This window comes from Plodia interpunctella, chromosome 1, assembly GCF_027563975.2.
Source record: "Plodia interpunctella isolate USDA-ARS_2022_Savannah chromosome 1, ilPloInte3.2, whole genome shotgun sequence".
Classification (NCBI taxonomy): domain Eukaryota; kingdom Metazoa; phylum Arthropoda; class Insecta; order Lepidoptera; family Pyralidae; genus Plodia; species Plodia interpunctella.
Window position 1 is genome coordinate 8,588,424 of NC_071294.1, and position 26,219 is coordinate 8,614,642.

Below are 26,219 nucleotides of genomic sequence, written 5' to 3' on the forward strand. Positions count from 1 at the left end.
GACATGACATGACCGGGGTCAACCATAGGTCAACGACCCGAACTTGTACCTCGCTCGAATCATACTTACGTAGTAACTAATTAGTAATCTGTTATTCATATACCTATCTATATACCTACTTACATTAGGTTAGGTACCTAGGTACTAAACCAAGGCGCCAAAAAAGTTGTGGAGAGTCATTCATGAGTGATTGTTGATTTTATTTTATCAGTGGGTGGAAGCTTTATGTGCCATGTAAACAATCCCGTATAATCTGTGAAATCCTGATCTGTGTATTCTATAATTTTCTTCTGTTTTATAATATTTATTAAATTACTAAATTCGTATAATATTTAATTACTTGTTTAATTAAACATATCAATGTGTACGTACAAGATTTTTAATTATGTTGTTATTTTACTATCTTTAACAAATGTTTCTTATCAAGAGATTGCTAAAATGCATGGACCAGGTTTACTACCTAAAGAGATTATTATGCCGGCAAGATATTTTGTTGTTAACCTTACCTCTATATTGGCTACCGAAACGTAAGTCTTTAATAAACTAGCTAATTAGGTACCTAGTTGAATAATTTTCAAGTTATGGTCTCAAAATTTGTAATAAAAAATACTGATTGTCATATAATTTTATTCGTCCATGACATGCCTTAGAAATAACTACCTTACTATAGGTACCTATACATCCTTTGTCTAGCAAGTGGGACGCAATGCAATATAAAATTGGGTATGACTAGGTACAATGTATGAAACATTGCTGGGCAGCAAAATCGTTATATAGTACTAGCTGCGCCCTGGGGCTTCGCTCGAAGATAAAAAGTACCCTGTGATATTCCAGGTTATATTCTACCCATGTACCAAAGTACATGGAAATACCTGGAAATTTCATAACAATCCATCCAGTCGATTTTGTGTGAAAGAGAATACACTAAATATAATATTAGTAGTAAGATTTATTTTATTATTTCTCTTACAGTTTGCACCTGTCAGACAGTTTTGCTGTAGAAATAGAAGGAAAAACACCTAATAAAAATTATTGTAGAATATGGGTCAATAAATTGTATAGGAAAGATGGAACATTTATTGTGAGGTACAAGAATTATGAAACATGCTTAGATTTAACTATAAGTCTTTATTATAAAAGTAAACATATCAAAGGTTCTCCATTCACTTTTCAAGGTATGTATGAAATAAGCTTTGGTTCTACTGAAAAGCAAAAATTGGCTGCTAAAATAAAATGTTTTACCAAGTTAGGAGTCTGTATCATCTGTCATCTGTAAGATTTTTTGGTTTCAGGCCCAATTTATCCAGATCAATGTAACTGCCCCACTTTAGACTTTGATACCTGGTTAGAACAATATGGTTGTCCCAAGTCTTACAATACTATAGATAGTGATTTGAAATTGTATAATAAAATAAATATGACAATAATGGTTCAGAAAATAATTGATAGATTCCATAATCCAGAAAGCACTAGTTTTTGCCATTATGCTGTTAAAAATAATGAAGTGTATAGAAATTGCTATGGAAAACATGTGGGATTCAATATGTTCTCAGATAATATATTGATGTTTTTGGCCAGAAAAGTTGTTTTGCCAGATATGGAGTTAGTCGTTAATTTGGGAGACTGGCCTTTGGTACGAAAAAATACAGAACCTCTACCAATTTTTTCTTGGTGTGGCTCTGAAGACACCCTGGATATTTTGATGCCCACTTATGATATAACAGAATCGACGATTGAAAATATGGGAAGGTAAAAATATTTTTTGACTCTTGATGATTTTGAGCCCGAAAAAATATCTTTTTAGTTAGTGAGTAAGCAATAGCTTAATTTTGAAATCATACTTGTTATTGTTACAGGGTAACTCTTGACACATTGTCGGTGCAAGGTAGCATAGAGCGGCAGTGGGCCGAGAGAGAAGCGAAGGCTGTGTGGAGAGGCCGAGACTCGCGGCGCGAGCGGCTGGACCTCGTGGACATTGCTCGCGCCAACCCTGACTTGTTCAATGTTTCATTAACTAATTTCTTTTTCTTCAGAGACAAAGAGGCTGAATATGGACCCAAACAGCCTCATATATCATTCTTTAAATTTTTTGATGTGAGACATTTATTTTCCATTGATCAAACTGAAATGTCAATTATATGATCTTAATCTAATGGCTTTGGGATATCTCTATTTCAGTACAAGTACCTGATCAACATCGATGGTACTGTGGCAGCATATAGACTTCCGTATCTGCTGGCAGGAGGGGGGCTGGTCCTGAAACAAGAATCTCCATATTTTGAGCATTTCTACAAATTGTTAAAGCCGTGGGAGCACTACGTGCCTGTGGCGCGCGATCTGTCGGACTTGAGGCAGCGCGTGCTGTGGGCGCGTGCGCACGACGACGAGGCGCATAAAATTGCCCAAAACGCCAGGCAGTTTGCCAATGAAAACCTATTGCCTCAGCACATTATTTGTTATCATGCTGTTTTGTTTTCGGTAAGTGGGTTGGGTATAAATATAATCTATTAATTTTCCCGAAAATCAAGATTTAACTGGTATATTCAGAAATGAATAATAATATAGATTTTAATATGTACCCACCAATATTTTCAAAAATAAAATTAAAGAAAAAACAAATTCAAAATTTGTTCCAAATTCAACTGCCTTATGGTGAGCGGGTATCTTACACAAAGACATGAAAAAGTGCCTGAGAAGGTTTAATTTCTGAATAAATACTTTGACTTTGATAATAACATGCATATTTTTTCCTAGGAATGGAGCAAAAGGTTGACTAATAACGTTACAGTTGAGGACAATATGACACATGTGCCTCAACCTTCATTTCAATGTGACTGTCAACATGGCAGAGTAAATTTTCACCAAGAATTATGATCTAAAAGAAACAATTGCTACTTCTGCTAGTATGCAATTAATGATGATAGTGCCATTAACATGTTTGCTTAATTAGTACTTGACTTATATTAGGCATTTTCATTTTATGAAGTAAAAAAATCATGTCAGTATTGTGATATATGCAATTTTTTCAACATTAAAATATAGTTTAGATATTATAAAGGTTTCTGTGATTATATAATTAAAATAAAAAGAAATTGTGATAATAATAAATAGTCTTTTATTGATTAACAATTAATTTACACTATATTTATACTTCAATAAACTACACGATTTGTGACATAATATAGATTGATTTGAAATTTGGTATATTCTTACATTTAAATTGTACCTGCTATAATATATGTATGTACATATTATTAAAGCATCTTCATTCATAACGATAAGCAAATACTATAAATTGCCTCATGAATTAGCATGCTATAAGTTTTTTTACAAATCCTTTATTTTCGTTAGAGATCTTATTGCATTCAACATGTGACAAAAAATGATGTCCATGCCATAAACTGTCAAGGAGTTCCTTCGTTGGGAGCCCATTCTGCATGCATAAAGATCATGCATGTTATAATAATTCTTTGTCATCCAAACTAAACGTATTTGCAAAATGTTTCATCTCAAACGGTTGAATATATCTGGTTCAAAATTAAGTTGCAAGTTTTCACCAGTGCAAACATTACCTTCATCCATACTAATAATATAAATGCGAAGGTCCGTCTGTCTGTCAGGTTTTCACGGCTTAACCTCTGGGCCGATTCAATAAATTTGGAATATAGTAAATAGCCCATACACGTCCACAGGTTTGTAATTTCACGTCTCCTGCGTCTCAATGAGGATGTGGGGGTAAGGAAAAAAAAATTCCCAGACAACCCAGACTCACCTCTGGCAAGAAGGGGTGGGCGAAGATGATGCGGGGCAAGGGTGAATCAGGGGATAGTTAGCTAGCGGTACATGGCGACGTCGGGGCTGCGGTAGAAGCACATGTAGGCGTCGGCCAGCAGGCGGCGGGCGTGCGGCGGCGCCGCGGCGGCCGCGCGCTCGCCCGCCTCCAGCGACAGCCAGCTGCTGAGTGACGAGATGCTAACGATCTCCGGAATATTATATCCGTGACGCTCGCCTGCATTACAATACGACAATCAAAAAATAGTTGTTTTTCTCTCCAGCAATGTGCTAAATAGACGAGGAATTTTTATTACGTTGACTTTTCGAATAGAAACACCAGTGAAATTTAATTTAAATTTACTAGGATAATGACAATGCTTTCAAAGACACGACAAAAATAAAATCACGTTATGGAACTCGTTCAAACTAAATGAAACTAAGAAGTGACATATCAACTAGGTAATCGTTCTGTTTGTATTACAGTAGCACACAAAACAAAAAACAATCGCAGAGAATCAAAATTACAAAATTAGTTTCTAATTTAAATATGGTAATTTGAAGAATGAACTTGATTAAATGAACATGAAATTACCTTTCCTATCAGCCATAGAGTCGAAGAAACACCAAGGCGCGTCGTGGCCCACGCCGGCCTTGACGAAGGCGACGTAGTGGCTGGTCTCGATGCAGAGCACCGCGAACAGCTCCATGAACACGCGCGGCACCCCGCACGTCTCCAACATGTTGGCCCACTCGTCGCTCACCGCCAGCGGGGTTGCCTAAGAAACGATATAGATATTTTTATCTCAACACTACATAGTATAAAACAAAGTCGCTTCCCGTTGTCTGACTGTTCATATGTATGCTTAGATTTTTAAAACTACGTAACGAATTTTGATGCGGTTTTTTATAATAGACAGAGTGATTTCTGAGCGAAGCAAAGCTTTTACCGAGCGAAGCCGGGACGAGCTAGTAAACAAATATAATGTTATTCCTATTTATTTGATTGTGATGCATTTCATACTTTGTGAACTGATCTCAGTCTCATTTCTACTTGGCGGTTTTGGCCCCTACATGGGCGGGACACGTATGTTGCATACGGGCAGCACAGTGGGCAAAATTGGAACACAACTACAGAACAACTAGGAGAAAAAAAATGGAGGAGGGTACCGCCACATTTGTTTTCAAAGCCCTTGCATTTGGGAAGGAAACAATCAGAGCATAGCTAGAACCACCTTCCGGCCGCAGACAGGCGCCGCACACAATCACGTTAAATGGGAAACAAATGAAGCAGTACCTTGTGGTCGTGTCGGTCGTGGTGCGTGACGCGCAGACAAGCGGCGCACAGCGCGCCCGCCTCCAGCGCCGCGCCGCGCGCGCATGCGCCGCACTCCCAGCGCGCCAGCGAACCGCACACCGTGCACTGCCGCGGCACTGCGCACATACTCATAGTGACCTTCTTGTCCCCTGATCGACCTTCCCCCATCTAGAGCTGAAACCGCGACGCGAGATAGGCAGTAGGACGGACACCGCAGTCTTGTGTAATTATTCCCCACCCCCAATGTCATGACCGCTTTAACGCACAGCTGCATAGCGCAATTAAACGCCCAATTATCTATCTCAAATTGCGGTTTCAGTTCTAGCCGGTAGATAGCCTTATAGCCCACCTTTAAACTCAGACGCTGCCACATCTCCTACCGCTGTCGGAAATATTTCCCTAAATACGTTTGCGGCAATAACGACACGAGTGAGCATTTACACTCGGCCTTCATACCCTTATTCTCTCTCTGTCTTCTTTATTTATATAACTCGCAAATATTTAAAATAACAGATTAATAAACGAATTGCTGTAGTCAGGTAACAAAACGTAGCGTGAAACGAGCGGCGGCAACGAGCTAGAATGTAAACACTAGCTCGTGCTCACGCTTTCTCACGCCCGTCCTTTGTCTTCCGCCTGAAAAACCGACAATCGAGGGAGCGCCGGGCGGTGGCAGTAACATGAGCAAAGACACGCGAGTAACCTATTTACATACTCGTGCTGCACACTGGGATGCTCACTTCCCTGCGCAATAGGGCTAAATGTGGCATTATATGTATCACACAGTGGGGGGATGACGTAACTACTAATTTAGTCATACACTATTGCCTGTTGTGAAAAATAATTCCGAAATAGACACATCCACATGATATGTTAGTGATGCGGGTCACATTAGCTTACAACTTTACCAAAATTTTACTCAACACAGAAAATAAATATCTAATGTCTTTGGATTGACTTGAGAGTTACCAGTAAAGTTTAAAATAGATATGCACTTACAGCCTTCAATGAGATCTGTGACATCTAACAATGGCGAAGGCAACACTCTCTGGTACAGCTTGTACTGCTTGCCAAACCTCGGCATTTGGATTATAAACGCTGCTGGTACCTACAACAGAACGACACTTGGAATCAGTGGTACTTTTCACTAGTTGGCCTTACAAACTAGTAGTTTGTATCTTTGATAAATATTATTTAATTTCGAATATAACGGGAAAAAGTTAATTAACGGGAAAATGCTTTGACTTGATTAATCAAATTGAATTATTATCATATTACAAGAAATGAAATAGTAAGCTCGATTGATTATAGAAAACATTTGCCCATTGGTGACAGCTTTTAGAACAGGAACTTTACAAGATATACGATTTATGAATTAAAAGGACATTATCACAATAGCGATCAGCAAACTTTCATTATTGTCTTACCTCACTAAGTTTAACTCCAGATGTGGCGAAGGATTGTTCCAGCAACTGTTGCACGCTTGGCAGTGACACTTGTTCGTCTTTCTCCACAAACAGTTGGTAGCAGAAGGACTCTTGTCCTGAAGACAGCTTGAGGAAGGGCTCGGCCCTTAGCAACTGTGCTACTAAACCGTTTAGAAATTCCTCCGGATCCTACAAGAAAAAATTAATGATCTGAACCATTTTCGAGATGGTGTAAATTTAAGCCTTTATTTCTTCCACATTGGTACAGATGTCGTTTGCATGGGTACCTCACTCTCAACTATATCTGCCGCCAAAAAGGAGCGCTTGTTGCACTGTTGAGTTCTGATTTTAAAGGTTAGAGAGGGAGCGCGAGCGAGTCAGCAACGCGCGTTTGACACCTGGTTTGCCTGTTTGGTATATTTTTCTGTAATCTCCTTCATTTACCTTCTCCTCGGAGGTGAGGCCGGGCACAGAGGACAGGCGCTCGAGTAGCGTCCGCAGCTTCATCACGCGGTCAGCCCGGACGTAGCCGTGCTTTCGCAGAGGATTCACCACTTCTTCTCGTAGTACGCGCTGCACTTCTGCATAGTGGGGAGAGTCCTGATGGCACCAATTTAGTTTTTTTTTTCATTTGGTACTTGGAACTCAACTGCGGTTCAGAATTATTGGATGCAAATAATATTGGTGTATTATTTGGTTTATTATTATCAACATACAAACTTACTTACAAATTTCGAAATACTAGTATTCAACGATTCAATAAAATATAAGATAAAATCCCACAGAAAAACCGCTCCATATACGTTCGTGATGTCGTACGAGGAGTGTAAGGTTACTCAAAGCCTTTGTAGCCGATAGGCAAGAATAGCGTTACAACGGGAGACTTATGTCAGGCAGGCAGCCGGTTGTAAAATCCACAGAATCTTCAAAAAATTAAGGTTTATCTTTTATATTATTAGGTAGGTATAAATACCAATCCCGGGCGTTGCAGGGTCGGAGCCCAGAATAAAACCTTGATTGACACTCTGAAATTATAGGAGAGAAGAATTATACACCTCTGGCTCCGGCGGTCTATAAAGCAGCGCGTCGAATACACTAGTGAAGGTAAACATGGCGAAGAGGGTTGCGTCTAGGTAGCAGGAGTTGTGGTGCCCCTGGATACCGCGGTTCTTGCCGGCCAGTGCCCCCAGGGAACTCAGCGGGGGCACCACGCCCGGCACCACTGGGCAATCTGGCTGAAATCACCACTTTGTTAACTACCGCGCCTCAGGGAATTATTATTCTAACAGTGTGCCAAACGCCAAAACACGTCCAGCACTTTTTGCGTAAAAGAGTAAAAATACAACGTCAAAAGCTGGTGATTTAAACTATTTAATAGCTATTTAATATTTAAGGTTATTTAAGGTGATAAAAGCTGGAGATATAGGCTTGATGTCTTCAGAGATATACGTGCAAGTGGACTGACAACAAATGATGCCGACGCCTGTGCGATTTGGAGACGAACGTTCGTTCAACGGCTGGAGAAGCAAGCGGGAAAGCGCTCAGATGAGATAGAAGATTTCAGGATGAAGGCAAGCGTGTTGATTTTTAGGGTTCCGTAGCCACATGGCAAAAACGGAACCCTTATTGATTCGTCATGTCTGTCTATCTGTCCATCCGTCTGTATGTCACAGCCACTTTTTTCCGAAACTATAAGAACTATACTGTTAAAACTATATACTGAAACTTGGTAAGTAGGTGTATTCTGTGAACCGCATTAAGATTTTACACAAAAATAGAAAAAAAAAACAATAAATTTTGGGGGTCCTAGACTGAAACTCATTTTTTTAAAATCAAACCTACACGTGTGGGGTATCTATGGTAAGGTCTTCAAAAATGATATTGAGGTTTCTAATATTTTTTTTTCTAAACTGAACTGAGTTTGCGCGAGAGACATTTCCAAAATAAAAAAATAGTAAAATTTGTCCCCACCCCTCTGTAACTTCTAAAATAAGAGAATGATAAAACTAAAAAAAAATATTTAATGTACATTTACTATGTAAACTTCCACCGAAAATTGGTTGGTTTCAACGAGATCTAGTAAGTATTTTTATTTTATATACGTCATAAATCGTAAACCGCAATTTACCTTTCATTCAATCAACGCAAATATAAAAATATACAAAAATCGATCAACAAGAACTTCTATGTTATGTTACTTGCTGCTATGGAACCCTTAATGGGCGAGTCCGACTCGACTTGGCCGCTTTTTTTTGAATAAAAAAGTAGCCTATTTGGCTTCGACCTCCATAACATTTAAATATTGTATAAAAGTCATCTAAATATCGTCGCGCGCAGAAATTCTTTATCAACGCTGGAGTAGATAATTCAACACTGATAAATATTTATTTATAAAATAATAACAAAAATATTTGACGTATATTTTGTGACTAGAGTGTATGTGTGACACTCATCGATAATCACTTATCAATTTATAATATGTATAAAACTGTTATTGGGCTATGTCTGTACATAGGACCCCTCATACGTATAGACTGATACAGACTGAAAAATACTCTTCATTATTTTTTTCATTAATATCCCCATATTAAAGAAAAATAATAACGGGAAGCCAAAACATTTTTTTATTATTTTTGTCTGTTTGTACGTTTGTTCGCGCACCATGCAAAATCTAGTGGATATAATTTGATACGGTATACAGTTGTATAGCGGAATGTTTAACTTAAAATCTGATATAGGTTTCATCGGAATACGTTGCTTAGATCGTTAGATATCGATATAATAAGTTATGAGTGGACGCACAAAATAAACGCGAGCGAAGCTGCGGGCAAAAGCTAGTTTTATATAAATTTGGAGCTTCCTATCTCTGCCAATCATCTTAAGTGTCGCAAAATAAGTGAAGATAAATACGTTTTATATAAGGATCCCGAATATAAATAAGCTAATCAAATACCTTAAAATAACAACATGTTACGCAATGTAACGTTGCTCCTGTGAGTTTTTTTTATTAATGTAATGTAATAAATTTCAATAAATTTACCATAGTATTTTAATTCACATATTTTTTTAAAGGTTAGCCATAGCTCATATTTCTTGTCAAGTAACAAAGAATGTTCGACAAGATGTCAGAAAATTTCCAGATGGGTTTTTATTCGGATCGGCTACTGCATCTTATCAGATAGAAGGAGCTTGGGACGAAGACGGTAAGTTAATACATTATCGCAGAGTTTACTCATTATTATCATGTATAAATTAACGGTGATTAAAATTAAATAATTTATGACAACAAATTGGTGTTTTACAGGCAAAACCGCCAGCATCTGGGACGAGTTGACTCATAATGATCCTTGTGCGATTAGAGACTGTTCCAATGGAGACATAGCTGACGACTCATACCATTTATACAAAAGAGATGTCGAAATCATGCGAGAGTTAGGATTGGATTTCTATAGATTTTCAATCTCATGGCCGCGGCTGCTGCCCTCAAGTTTCCCTGATAACATCAATCAGGCAGCCGTGGATTATTACAATAACATAATTAATGAAATGCTAAAGTACAATATTCAGCCAATGGTGACTTTGTATCATTGGGACTTGCCGCAGAAGCTACAAGACCTTGGCGGGTGGGCAAACCCAAATATAGTAGACTGGTTTGGTGACTATGCTCGTGTGGCATTTCAAATGTTTGGCGATAGAGTTCAATATTGGATGACGATTAACGAGCCATATCAAATTTGCTACGAGGGTTACGGTGACGACTATAAAGCACCCAGAGTGAACATTAAAGGAATAGCCGACTACATGTGTGCTAAAAACTTATTATTGGCTCACTCAAAAGCTTATCATATTTACGACCAAGAATTCAGACCATCCCAAGGAGGTTCAATATTCATAGTTTATAGCGCAACATGGCACGAGCCCGCCACAGACTCTGAGAACGACATCCAAGCTGCCGAGGAAGCCAATCAGTTTACGGTAAATTTTGACATATAGAGAGTATTAAGCAACGCTCAACGCAGTTGGTGGCACCAACATAAGCGGTATATAAACCTGCCGTTGCCTTGGTGCATAAGTCGACACATTTATTGGAAAACTATCATTATCAACTTAAAACACGCTGCTTAGTTTCCTTTTTATTTTCGTGCTAATAATGTACTCTATCTATTGCTTAATTTTTAATAGTTATAATCCTTTTTTGAATTAATTAAATTGATTTTACAGTGGGGAGTCTATGTTCATCCTATATTCGGTAGCGGCGATTATCCACCAATCGTAAAAGAAAGAATAGCGCGGAAGAGCGCCCAACAAGGCTTCTCCAGGTCTAGACTGCTGGAATTATCACCCGAGGAAGTAGAATACATCAGAGGAACTTCAGACTTGTTCGCTTTGAATCACTACACCACCCGTCTCACATACAGGAACGAATCTGTTCCAGGGAGTTTCGAAATACCTTCTTTTGAAGATGATATGGAGGTCATTAGGTATTTTTTGGACGAATGGCAAATAGGAGAATCCACAATGGTGAAGGTAGGAAAAAGAATAAAATAAATATTGCACTTTTTATTATATTAGCGATAACCCGCGACCCTGCCTGTGGTTTTTCGGTAAAAGACCGATGTTACACCTGAAGATAAAGATCAAGAGTTTCTCTGTACCAAATTTCATCTCAATCGATCAAATAGGTTTTGAGTTTATTTGTTACAAACAAAAATACAAATCTACTATATAATATTAGAATAGAATAGATAGAGTATCATCATCATCGACATAGAGTAAGTATAAATAAATATAATAACACTGAACCTTTTAATTTTTGACATTTTAGTCGGTGCCATGGGGCTTTTACAAACTGTTGACAAAGATAAGGGAAGACTACAACAACCCCACAATCATAATTACAGAGAATGGAATGTCCACGTCCGCAGGGTTGGTTGACGAAGACAGAGTGATCAACTATAAAAGATATTTAAATGCTCTATTAGATGCCATCGAAGACGGCTCTGACATAAGGGCGTATACTGCGTGGAGTATGTTGGACAATTTCGAGTGGAGATTTGGTTATACGTAAGTATTTTCATACGCAAGTATTTTTTTACTTATTATTCAGATTTGATGACAGTAAATAAACCTTATTTACTGTCATCAAATCTAATCTTAGAACATTGATAAACAAGCTGGCTCACTTTCCAGTCTGATCTGGTTACAGGAACGAACTTATGTGGTTCTGTGTGGATGGCGCTACTTTTGAATGGAATAACTTTTCTAATTTACTTTTAGTTTCAAGCCTGTCCAAGGCATACAGAAATCCTATTGCTTTACATTGACAAATGTACGGTTACAAAAATATAGCGGGCCTAAATGACAGAACATACTCCTTCTCAACATACAAAGCATTTTTTTCCATCCCAATATTTATAATATTAAAAAGAGAAAATATTTTTTTATTTTTTACTTTGTTAGTAATGAATAAACTCAAAAACTACACGACTGATTCTGATGAAATTTGGCAAAGAGACAGACGAAACCGTAGGATTAAGACGCCGGCTCCTTTAGGGTTTTATCTAGGCAAAGTCGGGACGGACCTCTAGTGTCCAATATTTTGGATGTTAAGATGGTAAAAATGGATATACCCAATAGTCATTTCATTACAGTGAGCGGTTTGGCCTATATGAAGTGGACTACGAAAGCCCGGAGCGCACGCGTACGCCACGTAAATCCGCGTTTCTGTACAAAGAGATCCTACGAACGCGAACTTTGGATATGAACTACGAGCCAGACACAGACGTTATGGTCATCGACGTAGGACATTGATTGTGTATTGTATTGTTTGTCCATTATAGATCCGTGCGGTCTGATAAATACAAAATGAAAGTCTTGTAAAGTTAAAAATACAAATAATAAAACATAAATAATTGTAAAGTCAATCAAAAATGCCACCCCGAATTGTACCCGGTTCAAAAGTACCCATAACGCTAGCTGCGTTTCCTTGTTGGATAGCAATTGATAGCCTTTGAACCAAGTACCATCCGCAGTGGTAGTCATATCCACGACAAATACAAAATTATTTTATTTGATACTTATTTATGGTGACTTGTACTTATTGTATTGTTTATTTCATGTGCGTATCTAGAGATATTGTCATATTTGCCGCAGCTGATGTTTGCCATGAATATTTTTGGAAGTTTTCGAATGATGAACATAATTAAGTTATAGCTAGGTATAGGAAAAAGAGTTGGATGGAGGATATAGTTTAAAAGGAAGTAATTGATCGGTTAACATCCGATCCGGTGTGCCGACCTTACATAATAGCTATAACATAATGTAAGAAACAATAATCAGACCTTCTGGCATGACCAACCAATACTGTTGATATGAGATAAAATTAGTTTCTTTCAGTATTTTGCACCAGTGAAACAGTTTTCGAAACAACGAAATTCCAGTAGCTTGTACCTTTTTGAGAAATTACTATATACAAGAAGTGCCTAAGTAGGTCTAATCTGTATGTTTTGACTTTGAGTTTAAACAGTGATATAACACGTATACATGAGTTTGCCCTGGACTGTTTGGGAAGAAACCGGGCAACACAAATACTGGGCGTAAACCCATCAATAGACATACCTGTTGATCGTCGTGGTCGTGATTCGTGGCGGCGGCGTCGGGCGGCGGCGTGTCGCGGAAGCGCGCGTCGCGGCGACACAGCGGCAGCGGCACGAACAGCGCGCGGCCCGGCGCGCACGAGAACACGCGCGCGCCGCCGCGGCTGCCGTCGCCCAGACCGCACACGCTCTCCTCCAGCTCCACGCCCGCAGTCATCGTCTCTGGATGTCGACAATCGAATGAGCCCCTAATCGAGTGTGTTACCTATTGCTTCAACTAAAACTAAAACTAGTATCAAGTTTTTATTTAAGCCGCCTGACAATCCGATAAACCTGATGTTCAAAATTATGCTATACTTACATTAAACCAGTTTTATTATTATTATTAATTCATAAAAAAGTTAAATATATTTTGTCACTTTATATATTGGCCATAGACAGACAAAACATTCAAGTGTTTTACGTTTTTTTTGAATGAATGAATGAATGAAGTCTCTCTTTCATTTTTTGAATGAAGTCTCTCTCTCATCTACGCGTGTTCTCAGTTTATTCAGGACTGACGACGCGAAGCCCGTGGTCAGCGAAAAAAATAAATCATAAAATTTGTCTAATACAGCTATTAAGACTAATGTGTCCCTTAGTCGCATCGCATGAGATCCACGAGAGCATAATGGAGTGGTCTTATTCTAGGGCGAACTAAACGCCACATTGCTAAATATATCCATACAGTACAATAATACTTTAATGCACAAAATAGTTACATAAGTACAAAATGTATTATCTATCACACATGACATAATGTTCATATTTTGTAGTCTTAAAAGTGACGTTAGATGCCTTTAGTCGACATGAATAAAATACACACCCACACTCGACAAGAAAGAATAGGATTTATATATTAATTACCACTAAATAAGTATTAATGAAGTAATGAAATTTGTTTACCATCAATCATTCCGATCCACCGGACAACGCCATAGTAATGTTGATCAACATCGGTAGCCACTTCGACTAGCGATCCAACGCCAATGTCTTCCTGCAACTGAAGCGGGGACGACCTAGAGGGCGCCACCGGCCGCGGCGACCCCAACGCTGGCGAGTCGTAATGTTCTTCGGGGACATCGCTTCCGCAAACATCTAAGAACGTCAAACACATGGATTATCACTTAAATCATCACCAATATATAAAGTTGTAATGGACACATACTCTCTTCTAGTTCAAAAACACAGAGAGGGACTTCATTGAGATCTAATTCCTGTAAATATGCGTAAGACATTTTACACAGCCGCACGCTGCCAGCCGGCCGGCCGCCTGCTGCGCGCCGCTAAATTTAGAAACTAGGAAAAGCTAAAATGGGACAATCTATGAACAGTTTTCGTTAAGCTGAGTTGTAGTGTAGCTTTATGTTCTGTGTTTACAATCATTAAAACCAGTAAAAAGTAACTAACATGGTAAATAAACAAATACGATTTATACTTTTTAGGATCACCTTATTTACCTATGTAATACATTAAAGTCTCCAATCAATGCCAATGCCCTTTTGCTTTGATTAATTTAGCATGATATTCACCTTTGATATATAATGTTTAGTTCGCATGAATACTATCGATTGATTTGCCCTTATCATTTCGATGTTTAGTTTAAATACTAATTTTAACTTTACTAATATAACAATCGTCAAAGTTTCGTTTGTTTTCTCTTCAAGCTAAATCCGCACATCCTATGTTCTTGAAATTTGTTATACAAAGGAACATTAACAGAATACAAGTAGACAACTCATTGAAGTTGCGGCGGAATTTTATGCACATTAATATGATATCTGTAAAATACCCATGATTTAGTATAATAATATTATAAATGCGAAAGTCTATTTGTCATTGTTAGACAGCAAGTCATTGGCCCGATTTTGATGAAATTTTGTATTCATATAGTTAAAGACAAGAGTTAAAACATAGACTAGCTTTTTTTTAAACTGAGAGACTAAAATGTTGTATGACCAATCCACGCGATATATTTTCCCGTGGGCGAAGCTTCTGAGGACAACGTATTTAATAAACAAATTATACCCACCAACAAGGATGCCTGTCTCAACTTTCTTGGGCTCTTGGACCATTTTGGTCTTTGATCGTGATTCTTCAGCTGTGGTGGTGAGTGTCGCGTGCGTGGTCTTGCGACGACGCTCTGGAGCCAGGTGCGCGATCAGATTCAAAGATTTCACTCGTTCATTTTGTGGTGAGCGCTGCATAGTTCGTCTGTGGCTCCTAGGCACAGAGCCATACTCAGAGCGCTCGGGCTCTCGTGGTGCAGGCGGCCAACTGCCCGCAATCAGGTTGAATAAATCAATCTATACAAAATAGTAAACAATTAATGAGAATTGTTTGTGATGTCCCAATATTGGCGTTTCCCAATCAATTGATTTTCAGTAAGATCTTCCAGTAAATATTCACCTTGTTCATGATAATTATTTAAAGTAAAAAAAATCAGGTCTTGATAAAGATGTGTCCTTCACAAAAGTTTAGTAGTACTACTTTTTAAAATATCAAACCAATTTAAAAAAATTATATGTAAATAAAAATAATAGTACTAAAGCATTTGTTAAAAAATGTATGCAATCAAATTTCTATATATTTTTTTAATAGCAAAAAATACCACAATCTATTATACTACATATTGATTTATTAGAAGTATTTCTATTGGAATTTGAAAATAATATTACTTATAAATAAAGAGTCACACAAAGCTGTCTTGTTAGTTGCTTGTGCAAATAGATAATGCATATGTAATCATTAGTAAAATATTGAAACTAATTTGGATGTCTTGTATAGTGAAATGTTAGTTGAATTAGCTAATTATGAAGAGTAGAAAGTTGTATCACTTTCAATGTAATGATGTCTACTGAAAGTAAGAAGTATTGATGGATGACATTCTTCATAATCTCTGTGGCATTCTTCCCATTTAAGTTGTCATATTGTGAAACACATACAACAGCATCCATGGTAATGATATGGCTTTGCCATTTACCTCTCCATACTAACTAGTAAGCCTGTGGCACCCTAGTTAGGGGTGCAGAATTGCTCTACTACGATAAAAATACAAAATATATTTGCATAATTAGATAGTTTTCAATCCATGGTGTAAATATTAGATTATGTATATGACAAAAAACTGCAAATATATATACCTTGAAAAATTGTCGTAATTAACAATATCCCGAATATGATTGAGAAAATATATAATGAAATGAATAAATCAATATTGTTTGTTGTTGCTACATTATCATTTTATGTGAAAAACGTGCAGTTAGAAAACCTATTCCCTGTCTTAGCTGTGAGTAAACCAATATTTAATTTTGTTGAATGTAAACCTGTGCATCTCGGTTGCTGCCTGTTTCATTGTTTCCATGTTTCGACTCATCACTCATTATTTTTGTGAAATATGTTTGGTCAAATACATCGATGACACATGTATTTTATTCCTAATCTAAAATCCTCATAACAAACACAAAAATATAAAAATTAGGTAGGTGTCTACATGTATTTTGTAACAAAATATTTTTTATTCGGGTAAACTTATAATTTTTCAATTTATGTAAACTAAACTTTTACCAGATTATTACTGCATTCGCAAATAGGAAGTTAGGTACTTTTATTTATTTTATTTCTTTCTTCCTTCCTGTTACCTTGCGTTGTTTGACGAGTTTGATAACAAATGGGGAGTGTTGCCAACTGCTGATTGCTACTGCTAGTGGAATACGTACCTACGATTTGTACCATGCACGTTGCACGTATCATGTATACCCAGTTACTGGACATTTTCCGAAAATTTGTTGGATTGCCCCACGAAGTTGCTAGTGCGTAGTGACGTGCTCGTATTGGCGCTCGTGCGTGCATACGTGCACCTTAGATGTGCACTCCATTGAAAAAAGTCTATTGTCATTGTCATGATGACAATCGTTATGTGACACTGACAAATTTATTATTACCCTAATGAGTTATTGTCACTGTCATTGGTTTTGTATTTCGCTTTGCTTTTTAGTAGTGATTGATGAAATAAACTTGTAATAAATAATTTTAACAGTACCAATTCAAATAAATATTACAATGACAGAAACTTGAATATAAGAAAATCTGTGGATAAAGTAGGTACAGTTCAGCTGTCATATAAACAATTTCCTACATTTCTTTCATTTTATTTGTTGTTGGATATATAGACGATGACCTCTCAATGACAAAAAAAGCTTTGCAATTATTTCTATTACATTTTTTGTTAATTTACGGACAACGGAGTATGTACTATGATCAGTGTCAGCCAGCATATATAAATGTTTCTAATCGTATGAAAATTTTTGTACTGAACTTTCAATAAACTTTATTATTATAAACATTTGTATATAATGTCATAACTTTTTTCAGGCTACACCCGACATTATGATTCGTCAGGGTAGTATAGATGATATTAATGCCCATCAGTTTCTGAAGATCTCAAACTATGAAGACACAGTCAGACAGTTGGATATTTATTATGCTATCGGTAACAAAGATGAATTCTTATATTTTGTGTAACTGTCATAGAACATCTCTCTCTCATCTGAGCATTTTCCTGGTTTCTTTCTCAGGTCTTAGCATCAGAACCCAGGTCCAAATATATCACTTTTTTAAATTATAAAATATAAATATATATTTTATATCCTAAGAGATTAAGAAAATTATATCTTTGTCATTTTCAGTGAAAAGACAACTATTGAGGTTTCAGAGTCCAATAACAGGACTCTTTCCTGTCATGTCATCAGACCTCCATGTGGCAAGTGTAAGGGATAGTATATATTGTGCATCAGCTGTATGGGGTCTCTATCAAGCTTATAGGTATGTTCATATAATTAATTCACTAGCACCTATTTGAATTTATTACTGTCACAAAACTCCTGATACTATGATATGACTATGTTATAAATGACTAGCTGTGCTCCGGGACTTCACTCCTGTTAGAATTTCGGGATGAAAAGTACCCTATGTGTTATTCCAGTTTATTTTCTACCCATGTACCAAATTTCAGAACAATTGGTCCAGTAGATTACAATTGGGAAGTTGGGATTATTTTTTAACATAATCTACAAATAGTACTCAGTATGGTTGGTAACAAATGGCCCATGACAGAAACCCAAGGCAGAAAAAAGGGGAGGCTTTTGCCCTGCAGTGAGACACATATAAACAGAATAATAATAAAAAGTACTAATGTGATAGCCATTTCTACAAGAAAATTAAGCTATTCCAAATATCTATAAGCTATTATTCTAAACCACACAGATTTCATTGTGGTAAACTGTAAGTTACTGAAAAATGCATAAAATATAAAGCTTAAAATTATCTTTATTTTTCCAGGCGCATTGATGATGACAGAGGCAAATCACATGAGTTGGGCCAAAGCACAGTGAAATGCATGCGTGGCATCCTCGAGTGTTGGGTGAAGCAGTCTGCCCGGGTGGAGGCCTTCAAGACACGGCAGAGTGCTGCACACTCACTTCATGTGAAATTCCATCTTACTACAGGAGAGCCGGTGCTCTCTGATGATCAATATCACCATTTGCAAATAGATGTGGTGTCCCTGTATTTATTATTTTTGGTACAAATGATCACATCAGGGCTGCAAATAATTTATACACAGGTAACAATGCCTTTAATTTTAATATTCATATGATTTATTTATAGTATTGTTTCAGAATAAAAATTGTTTAATTTGCATGCATGTAGTACTTGATTCTTTGTATCCGATTTATTATCGTCTTTCAGGATGAAGTAGCATTTGTACAAAATTTAGTGTACTATGTTGAGCGAGCATACAGAACACCAGACTTTGGCATGTGGGAGAGAGGTTCCAAATATAATGATGGAAAACCTGAAATACATGCTTCATCTATTGGTATGTTATCTAATGCGCCCCATGGATCATTTTAAACAAACATTTTTTATACTACAGTAGCAAAAAATTGCGCCATTGACTACCAAAGTTTCAAGACAGGCCAGACCAAATCCTGGAAGTGTGTACTTTCGCGATACAAAGTACCCTATGTATTAATCCAAGGTATCAGCTACCCCAATACCAAACATCATATTCATTCATAACAGTCATTTACGCTAAAACATTTGTTACTTCTTCTAGCATGAAGAACAAACTTTCGCCTTTATAATATTAGTGTAATATATTACTGTAAAGTAAAAAAATACATAATTATATATTTCGTTTAAGGTATGGCCAAGGCCGCATTGGAAGCTATTAATGGATGTAACCTGTTTGGAGACAAGGGTGCCTCGTGGAGCGTAGTTTATGTTGACATAGATGCGCACAATCGAAACAGAAGTATTTTTGAAACTATGCTTCCCAGAGAATCCAGCTCAAAGGTATGTTGAAAATTTGTTAAAGACTGTTCACAAGCCATCAAAACTATAATGCTACGCCCACACTATCGCAAGAAGGTTCGCATGAACTCACTGCGAACTGTCACACATAGTCATAGTAAGTGAAACATATAGCAAAAATTCGTCGTAGCATGATGGTCACGAATTATTGCTATCTCATTCGCTTGCTATGAAAACGAAAGGGTATGTGACAATTAGTAGTGTGCATCATATAGCCTGTCGTCGTAAGTTTGGGCGCAGCACACATGAAATTGAAGTGTGATGGTGTCAATCTTTTCAATTCTAGGGTGTAGATGCTGCCCTTTTACCCACAATATCGTTCCCAGCCTTTGCAACCCATGAGGAACATTTATTACAACTCACAAAAACAAATATTTTACGTCGACTTAAGGGCAAATATGGTTTCAAACGATTTAGCCGCGACGGATATAAATGTGTTCTAGAAGACTCCAGTAGGAGGTATTACCATGAAGGAGAGTTGAAAGAATTTGATGGTATAGAGTCTGAGTGGCCGTTGTTTTATGTTATGATGATTATTGATGGCGTTTTCCGGACATTGCCCGAACAAGTGGAAGAGTACCAGAAACTACTCAAAGCAAGAATTTATATGGACGAATTTGGAGGTAATAGGATCACACATTTTAGAATCATCTGTAAAATAATGACTTTGATAAAGTCAATGCTTTCAAAAGCACTCGTCCAAATGCTCCATGTTAAATGACGCTTGCAACCATGATTGCTTGTACATGCAAGCTTTTTCACAAAAAAGGTTTTTTTTTAATTAGACAAGTACCTTAAATACTGCGTTTATGAAGATGACTTAAATAAAAGTCGTTACAGTTTATTTTCTTAATGTCTCATTATATTACTGTGCAGACCCTGTAATACCTTGGTATTACTACGTCCCTCGCGAGGGCGTCGAGAATGAACGTAACGAGCCCAATTCAGTGCGGAGGGTGCCGGCTAGTAAGTAAAATGTACATTACATACATCACATACTTAATTTTGAACAAAATTGACTGCGAAAAATCACGTGTATATTCATTTTCTTTTACAAAAGTATCACGATGTAAGTTAAGCTTGAATCCTTTGTTTCTAAAAAAAATAAATTCATTATTAATTGATAAGTTGTTCATAAATATTTTTTACAATATGATTAATATTACAGCTTGTTGCTAGATCCTACCTACTCATATTATTTGGACCAATATGGTTGCAATCTGCTTATGATTAGCGACAGTTTTAAAAAGGTTATATAACAATTGCAGATCTTCCGGCAGATAGTGAAAATAAAGGTAAAAGTAGAATCAGTAGGTGGAAATGCTTTTACCTTAGTCTTTTGCTAACATTTTATTACCTAACTACCGAATTTGCTTAGTGCTAATTAATTATCCATCGAAAAATTTTATTTTGTAGAAAAATAGTTCTTGGCTTTATATTCTTTACTGTCATATTTAACATTTTCTCTTTGTTTTCCTGCTTGTCACTAAATTTTTTTAGCGTTTAGTATCTTGCGTCGGATATCGTGAATAAAATGCCGTACCGACTTTTGTTAGGTGAAAAGGCATGTGCTTACTAAAACATAACATTTCACATTTTAAATTTGGAGTTTGCAGTTTATCAGTAAATTCGAAATGACATTTTGGTTTTAACTAATTTCTTGCTCATATTTTAACTATAATTATTAATATCAAAACAACATGGCCGGCCCTGCGGGCTAGTCGGGAAATCAAGCCTGTTGCCTAATATCACGGCAAGATAATTCACCCCTACCTTCTCACGTTAAGGTTCCGTGCCTCACTCTGCATGGAACTGTACGTGACAACCTACTAATCGATCATAATGCATTTCAAACAAATGTCTCATTGCACAGATAGCCACTATCATAGAAGAAATCAACCAAGTAACTTACTGAACAGAGGAATCACAGAGGTACCTGAACGAATTAACACCAGTGTTCACTCACTGACTACACACATAGACCGTTCGTCAAAGCGCCTAAGCTAGAGCTAAGACTGAGTCATTACAACGTTCGCACATTCGTTTTGTAGCCAACACACAGGTGGGGGTGACATTTATGCGTCACTTTGCCGACGTGTACCATTTTGTAATACACCAAGGCGGTCTTAACGGCAAACTTAACACTCCGCCATACGTATAGCCTCTTATTCAGTAAAACTTAAAGCATACTAAAGTATGTTTTGTCTTGTCCTGTGAATGTATCAAAAGCGTCATAGTGACAAAACATATTTTAGCGCAAGTAACTCATATATTGTAAATAAAAGCTAACTTTGTAAAAAAAATAATCTCACCAACACAACTATTAGTTGAATAGTTAACACCCAAATATTTAGATACAGGCGGTTTGTTCCTGTGGGCGCAGTCGATGTTCGTGCTAGCGCAGCTGCTGACGGGCGGGCTGCTGCACGTCAATGAGCTGGACCCCATCCGCCGCTATCTGCCCTCCTACAATCGACCGCGCCGCGCCGGACGCTACTCCGCATTCCAGGTGACTACTTGTCTCTCTCTCTCTCTCATCTTCGTGTGGTCCCGGTGACCGGTTACTTTAGAAGCTGTGGTGCCTCTTAGTTATCGTAAAATTACCATTACATTTTGAATATTTTGCTACTAAATGCCGACCGCCTGACGTCAACCCTCTTTGAAAATGTTATTGTTACCTATCAGCTATTAAAGCTATATGTCCCTTAGTCTATATGTCACGACATTAACGAAAATTAGGACGGGAAGAATATTTTTACAAACAATAAGAAAAGATTAGATCCGTGGTGGATGAGTCTTTAAATTGATATAATTTTTATGATTTGCCAAACTCATAATTTCTAAATTTTTACTTTCACGCACCGATGCAGGCTAAATACTCGGCGCCCGTAAGTATTTGAAAAGTAGTCGAAATTATAAGCATGGCACGCCCGCCGCCTGAGATAAACAAAATTTGAAACTACCTATGTGAAAACTATACGACATTTATTTTTGCATGAGGTTTCGCTCAAATACTATTCTTTAATTTCTGTCTTATTTTCAGCATCATTAAAATGTTTCCAATTGAGAGTAAATTTAGAATTGTAGCTTTATTTACCAAAGAAGATCTAATAAAAATAACACTAAAATTGGCAATATGATTTGGTTAAGCTTTTTTCAATTAATACTGAAAATGTTTAGCAAATAATCTTAATGCCAGAACAGCTCCGATACATAAAAGGAAAAGCCTCCATTTTTTTTTTACCAGAAACACTATATTTCCGTGAGAAAGACATTAATCAGATGCACGCATTTGTCATGAATCGCACGCAACGAGTCATACCTATCAACTATGGCATTTAGTGGTCGTTCGCATGGGCGCTATATTACCGTGGCGTTAGAATTTCGCGTTGATGAATTTTAGCTTTGTTCTCATACAAATAAAGTTAAAAATTGTTGAACGAATTTATTTTTCGGCATTTCTTTCAACGTTTTTAAACTTTAAAGTCAAATTAGGGCTCGTGCGAATCGCCGATTTATTATCTATTACATATAATATTTAACGTAGGTCTATTTACTAATACTACTTTTAATCATTGTTAGGGTATAGCGACGGATTTGGTGGTGCAAGTTGTGCTGATAGCGGAGTCTATGCGTCTCCAGGCTATGATGGGCACCTACGGGATACAGACCCAGACGCCGCACGAAGTCGAACCAGTACAGGTAAAATTATTTTATTATACTAGCTGTTGCTTCGCGGCTAAAAGTAGCTTGCATGTCACTCTCCAGTTCTTCCAACTATCTCTTCACCAAAAATCACCCTAATCTAAAGCTCTGTTTTGACTTATTCAAGTCATTCGAAGGGCAAACAAACACACACATTATATTAAATTAAGTATGCATTCTTATGGAAGTATTGGGAATGGGCTTTATTCAAGGTTTTAACATAAGTGGTTGTGTTGGAAACTTGTTGTATGAAGCATAGTTATAAAACATACATCAATGTTCAGAAACATTCACATTCAGTAAATAAATATGATAGAAATATATTAGGGTATTATAGGCAGGTATTGCGACTCCTGAATATATAGTGTCAAGTAAATAGTTAGCTATACATAGTTATCTAGTACAATTAGTTTTAGAGTACAAAATACCCAAAGGTTGACCTTCGATGAGGTACCTTCGATACCTCTGACGCCTCGATATATAGCAATATAGAAATAATAGGTAGCTTTGTTTTAAAATAAATGTTTAACTTGTTTTAGATTTGTAGTTCAACGCAGCTAGTACACGTGTACAGAGAGCTGGGCGTGTGCCAGAAATTAAAGCTGACTGGTCGTCCAATACGACCTGTGGGATCATTAGGAACGAGTAAGGTAAAAATATATTTTAAAAAAACTGTGATCCTTATTAAGGGTGATTGTCTTATAATTTTCAGTTATATTGTTTAATAAATAAAAGTCAATGTAATTTAAAAATGGAATATAAATTAAATGTACCTTATACCTTAAATTTGCCGTAATATTGAAGATATCCTCTGTATTAACTTTGCGTTTTTCAGATTTATCGAGTTTGTGGCATGACAGTTTTGTGCTACCCACTTATATTTGAAGTCTCTGAATTCTATCTGTACCGAGACATGGCGCTTCTCATCGACGATATCAAAACGGAGCTACAGTTCGTTGGGAAGTGAGTGTCTGAAAATAATAAATTGTAATTACATATATGGAATATTCTTTGCCGATTCCGGAAATGTACAAAACATATTTTCGAAAAAAATATCACATCTTTTCAAAAATAGGGGGCGGATTTGAAAAAGTGGGTAAACGTTATTCAGATACTGGCGACTATCCGGGCGTCCGACCGTGTGCCTGCTGGTGCGCGAGGAGCACATGCGGGACCCGCACTTCAAGCAGATGCTGGACCTGTTCGCGATGCTGAAGAAGGGCCACTGCGACGGCGTCAAGGTTAGGCTCGGGCGGCTGCAGAATCTCATTTCCAGCTCGTGCATGGGTGAGTTGAAATATTCAAATCAATCTTTAGTAATACTATAAATGAAAAAGTCTGTCTTCCTCTCACACTTTCACTGCTAATACCCTGGGCCGATGTTATCTACTATTTATCTACTATCAAACATAAGTTACCGCCGGAGCTGCGGACAAGGCCTGATCCTAACTAATATTATAAATGCGAAAGTAAGTTTGTTACCTTTTCACGCTATATGTACTCAACCAATCTTCTTGAAATATTAGTCATCGTAAAGACTTCGGTCGCATTTTGTTACGAAAGATAAGTCACTGGACCCTTCGACCGCCAACGAAACTTGCAATGTAAAGGATAAAAACATGGACAACACTTAGAGAAACAAAAAACTATGACCGAAAGAAACTACAACGCATTGTAATATTGGGTACATACTGGGTTGTAGTTTCTTTCGGTCGTAGATATTTTGTGTCTAGACATATTTTCTCTTTTGCATACAAAGTGAACATGGTTTAATGACACGTTTATAGAACACTTGGACTTCATGAGTCAAGGCGAGTTCCCGTCAGAGATGTTCACTCAGTTCAAGCAACTAGAACACGAGTACATCGGCTACCAATCCCTGACCGACGTCCCCCGCACCCTCACTTACAGGGAAGATACAATTTCTTACGACACGTACAAACACCGCTCCACCCCGGACGTGGTATCTGCGTTGAGGGCCACCGATAATATTTACGCGCAATGCCAGTTGTTGGGAATTTTATTGGAGAGAGAAGGCCCTATGTATGAGGTAAGAATATATCATATGTATTTTTCCATCTTTCGAATTGAAACTTCGTAAATTACCTGTTTCAAAGTCAAAGCTACACTTTTTTCCATCGTTTAAATTTGCATTCATAACTCTAAGTACGCTACAGATTTATGACAAGAACAGGCGCAGTTACAACGAAACCTGAGTATGGATTATTTCGCGCTTTTCACTCGCACTATATATTCTCTTTCTGCATTCGCTACGCGAATCATGCTTTAACTCTGACGTTTTACAATAAAAGTAGGGCGACATCTTGCGAGCGATCTTTGACATCGTTAATGTTGATGTTAAATCCAGGTGAACGGTTCTACAGCGTTGGATTCGCTGAAGAGCTTATACCAAACTGCTGGCGTGCTGCGGCACTGGCGTGCCGTGCGCTACTGCTCCTCCAGACTGAACCACACCGTCGACTCCATCAGCCCCTTCATCACCACCGTCCTCGTCAACGGCAAGCAGGTTTACAGCACTGTTTCATAACTAGTTAACAAAAGCGACAATTTTGTATCCTAACGGTTAGATAAATCTGCCTGAGTTATTTCCCAGTTAGCCCTATCCAACACTTACTTGTGAAAGACAATATTTAATGTTATATGTTCTACATGTTACATATAGGTTATCAGCTAACGGGCTCTAAATGATGTATTTTTAACAGTTGATGGTGGGGGTGATCGGGCACAAGGAGACAGTGTTCGACAAGCCCATGACGCCGGGCGAGATCCAGGCCGTCATGTACTCCACCATACAGCCCTATGACGTCATCGGCGCTGTGTTGCAGCAGGTAAACTACTCTTCTATGATCCAAAATGGTTGATATACTATATTTTGATATTGGTCTGAGAAACCACCTGGATCTCAGAAAGTACTTGATTAATATCGTTATTTTAATTATAGTCGCGACTAATAATCTGTGGTTTCGC

General features: G+C 37.5%; 4 protein-coding genes across 20 annotated transcripts in view; 3 read left to right on the top strand and 1 right to left on the bottom strand.

Annotated features, from left to right (window-relative positions):
- LOC128672543 (protein O-glucosyltransferase 2-like) lies at nt 1-3,108 on the top strand. The gene is made up of 6 exons (XM_053749772.1): nt 1-527; nt 973-1,175; nt 1,293-1,749; nt 1,857-2,094; nt 2,179-2,478; nt 2,755-3,108. The coding sequence occupies exons 1-6, from the start codon at nt 361-363 to the stop codon at nt 2,872-2,874; spliced, it is 1,485 nt and encodes a 494-aa protein (XP_053605747.1). The 5' UTR covers nt 1-360; the 3' UTR covers nt 2,875-3,108.
- CYLD (Cylindromatosis) lies at nt 1,109-17,002 on the bottom strand. 11 transcript variants are annotated; one of them, XR_008404977.2, is made up of 12 exons: nt 16,478-16,820; nt 15,184-15,457; nt 14,058-14,249; nt 13,135-13,334; nt 7,572-7,751; nt 6,961-7,116; nt 6,517-6,705; nt 6,089-6,197; nt 5,069-5,205; nt 4,367-4,550; nt 3,773-4,009; nt 1,109-2,256 (listed from the first exon to the last, which is right to left on the bottom strand). XR_008404977.2 is itself a non-coding variant. In XM_053749678.1 (12 exons), the coding sequence occupies exons 2-12, from the start codon at nt 16,532-16,534 to the stop codon at nt 3,834-3,836; spliced, it is 1,854 nt and encodes a 617-aa protein (XP_053605653.1). In that variant the 5' UTR covers nt 16,535-16,593; nt 16,719-16,854; the 3' UTR covers nt 3,099-3,833. The 11 variants fall into 11 exon arrangements, 10 of the variants coding, with proteins under 10 accessions (XP_053605653.1, XP_053605688.1, XP_053605679.1 ...); XM_053749678.1 differs by lacking the exon at nt 1,109-2,256 and having other exon boundaries at nt 3,099-4,009; nt 16,478-16,593; nt 16,719-16,854; XM_053749713.1 differs by lacking the exons at nt 1,109-2,256; nt 16,478-16,820 and adding an exon at nt 16,871-17,002 and having other exon boundaries at nt 3,099-4,009.
- Nucleotides 9,383-13,603, top strand: LOC128672535 (myrosinase 1-like). The gene is made up of 6 exons (XM_053749759.2): nt 9,383-9,509; nt 9,589-9,719; nt 9,821-10,491; nt 10,738-11,043; nt 11,342-11,580; nt 12,168-13,603. Exons 1-6 carry the CDS (start codon nt 9,484-9,486, stop codon nt 12,325-12,327), a joined length of 1,533 nt encoding a protein of 510 aa, XP_053605734.1. The 5' UTR covers nt 9,383-9,483; the 3' UTR covers nt 12,328-13,603.
- LOC128672456 (uncharacterized protein) overlaps nt 14,454-26,219 on the top strand; it is a 14,705-nt gene continuing 2,939 nt past the window's right edge. The window contains exons 1-18 of one of the 7 annotated variants that reach the window (XM_053749618.1): nt 14,454-14,564; nt 17,526-17,643; nt 17,840-17,975; nt 18,492-18,774; nt 18,900-19,029; nt 19,357-19,508; nt 19,813-20,149; nt 20,403-20,492; nt 20,795-20,821; nt 21,881-22,035; nt 22,397-22,414; nt 23,109-23,228; nt 23,771-23,881; nt 24,067-24,194; nt 24,343-24,518; nt 25,019-25,281; nt 25,600-25,758; nt 25,955-26,080. In XM_053749618.1, coding sequence (XP_053605593.1) covers nt 14,562-14,564; nt 17,526-17,643; nt 17,840-17,975; nt 18,492-18,774; nt 18,900-19,029; nt 19,357-19,508; nt 19,813-20,149; nt 20,403-20,492; nt 20,795-20,821; nt 21,881-22,035; nt 22,397-22,414; nt 23,109-23,228; nt 23,771-23,881; nt 24,067-24,194; nt 24,343-24,518; nt 25,019-25,281; nt 25,600-25,758; nt 25,955-26,080 — 2,532 coding nt within the window. In that variant the 5' untranslated portion in view covers nt 14,454-14,561. Of the gene's footprint in view, nt 14,565-17,094; nt 17,256-17,313; nt 17,447-17,525; nt 17,644-17,839; nt 17,976-18,491; nt 18,775-18,899; nt 19,030-19,356; nt 19,509-19,812; nt 20,150-20,402; nt 20,493-20,794; nt 20,822-21,880; nt 22,036-22,396; nt 22,415-23,108; nt 23,229-23,770; nt 23,882-24,066; nt 24,195-24,342; nt 24,519-25,018; nt 25,282-25,599; nt 25,759-25,954; nt 26,081-26,219 lie in introns of those variants that run through there. The other 6 variants (XM_053749635.1, XM_053749643.1, XM_053749610.1 and 3 more) reach the window with 6 other exon arrangements.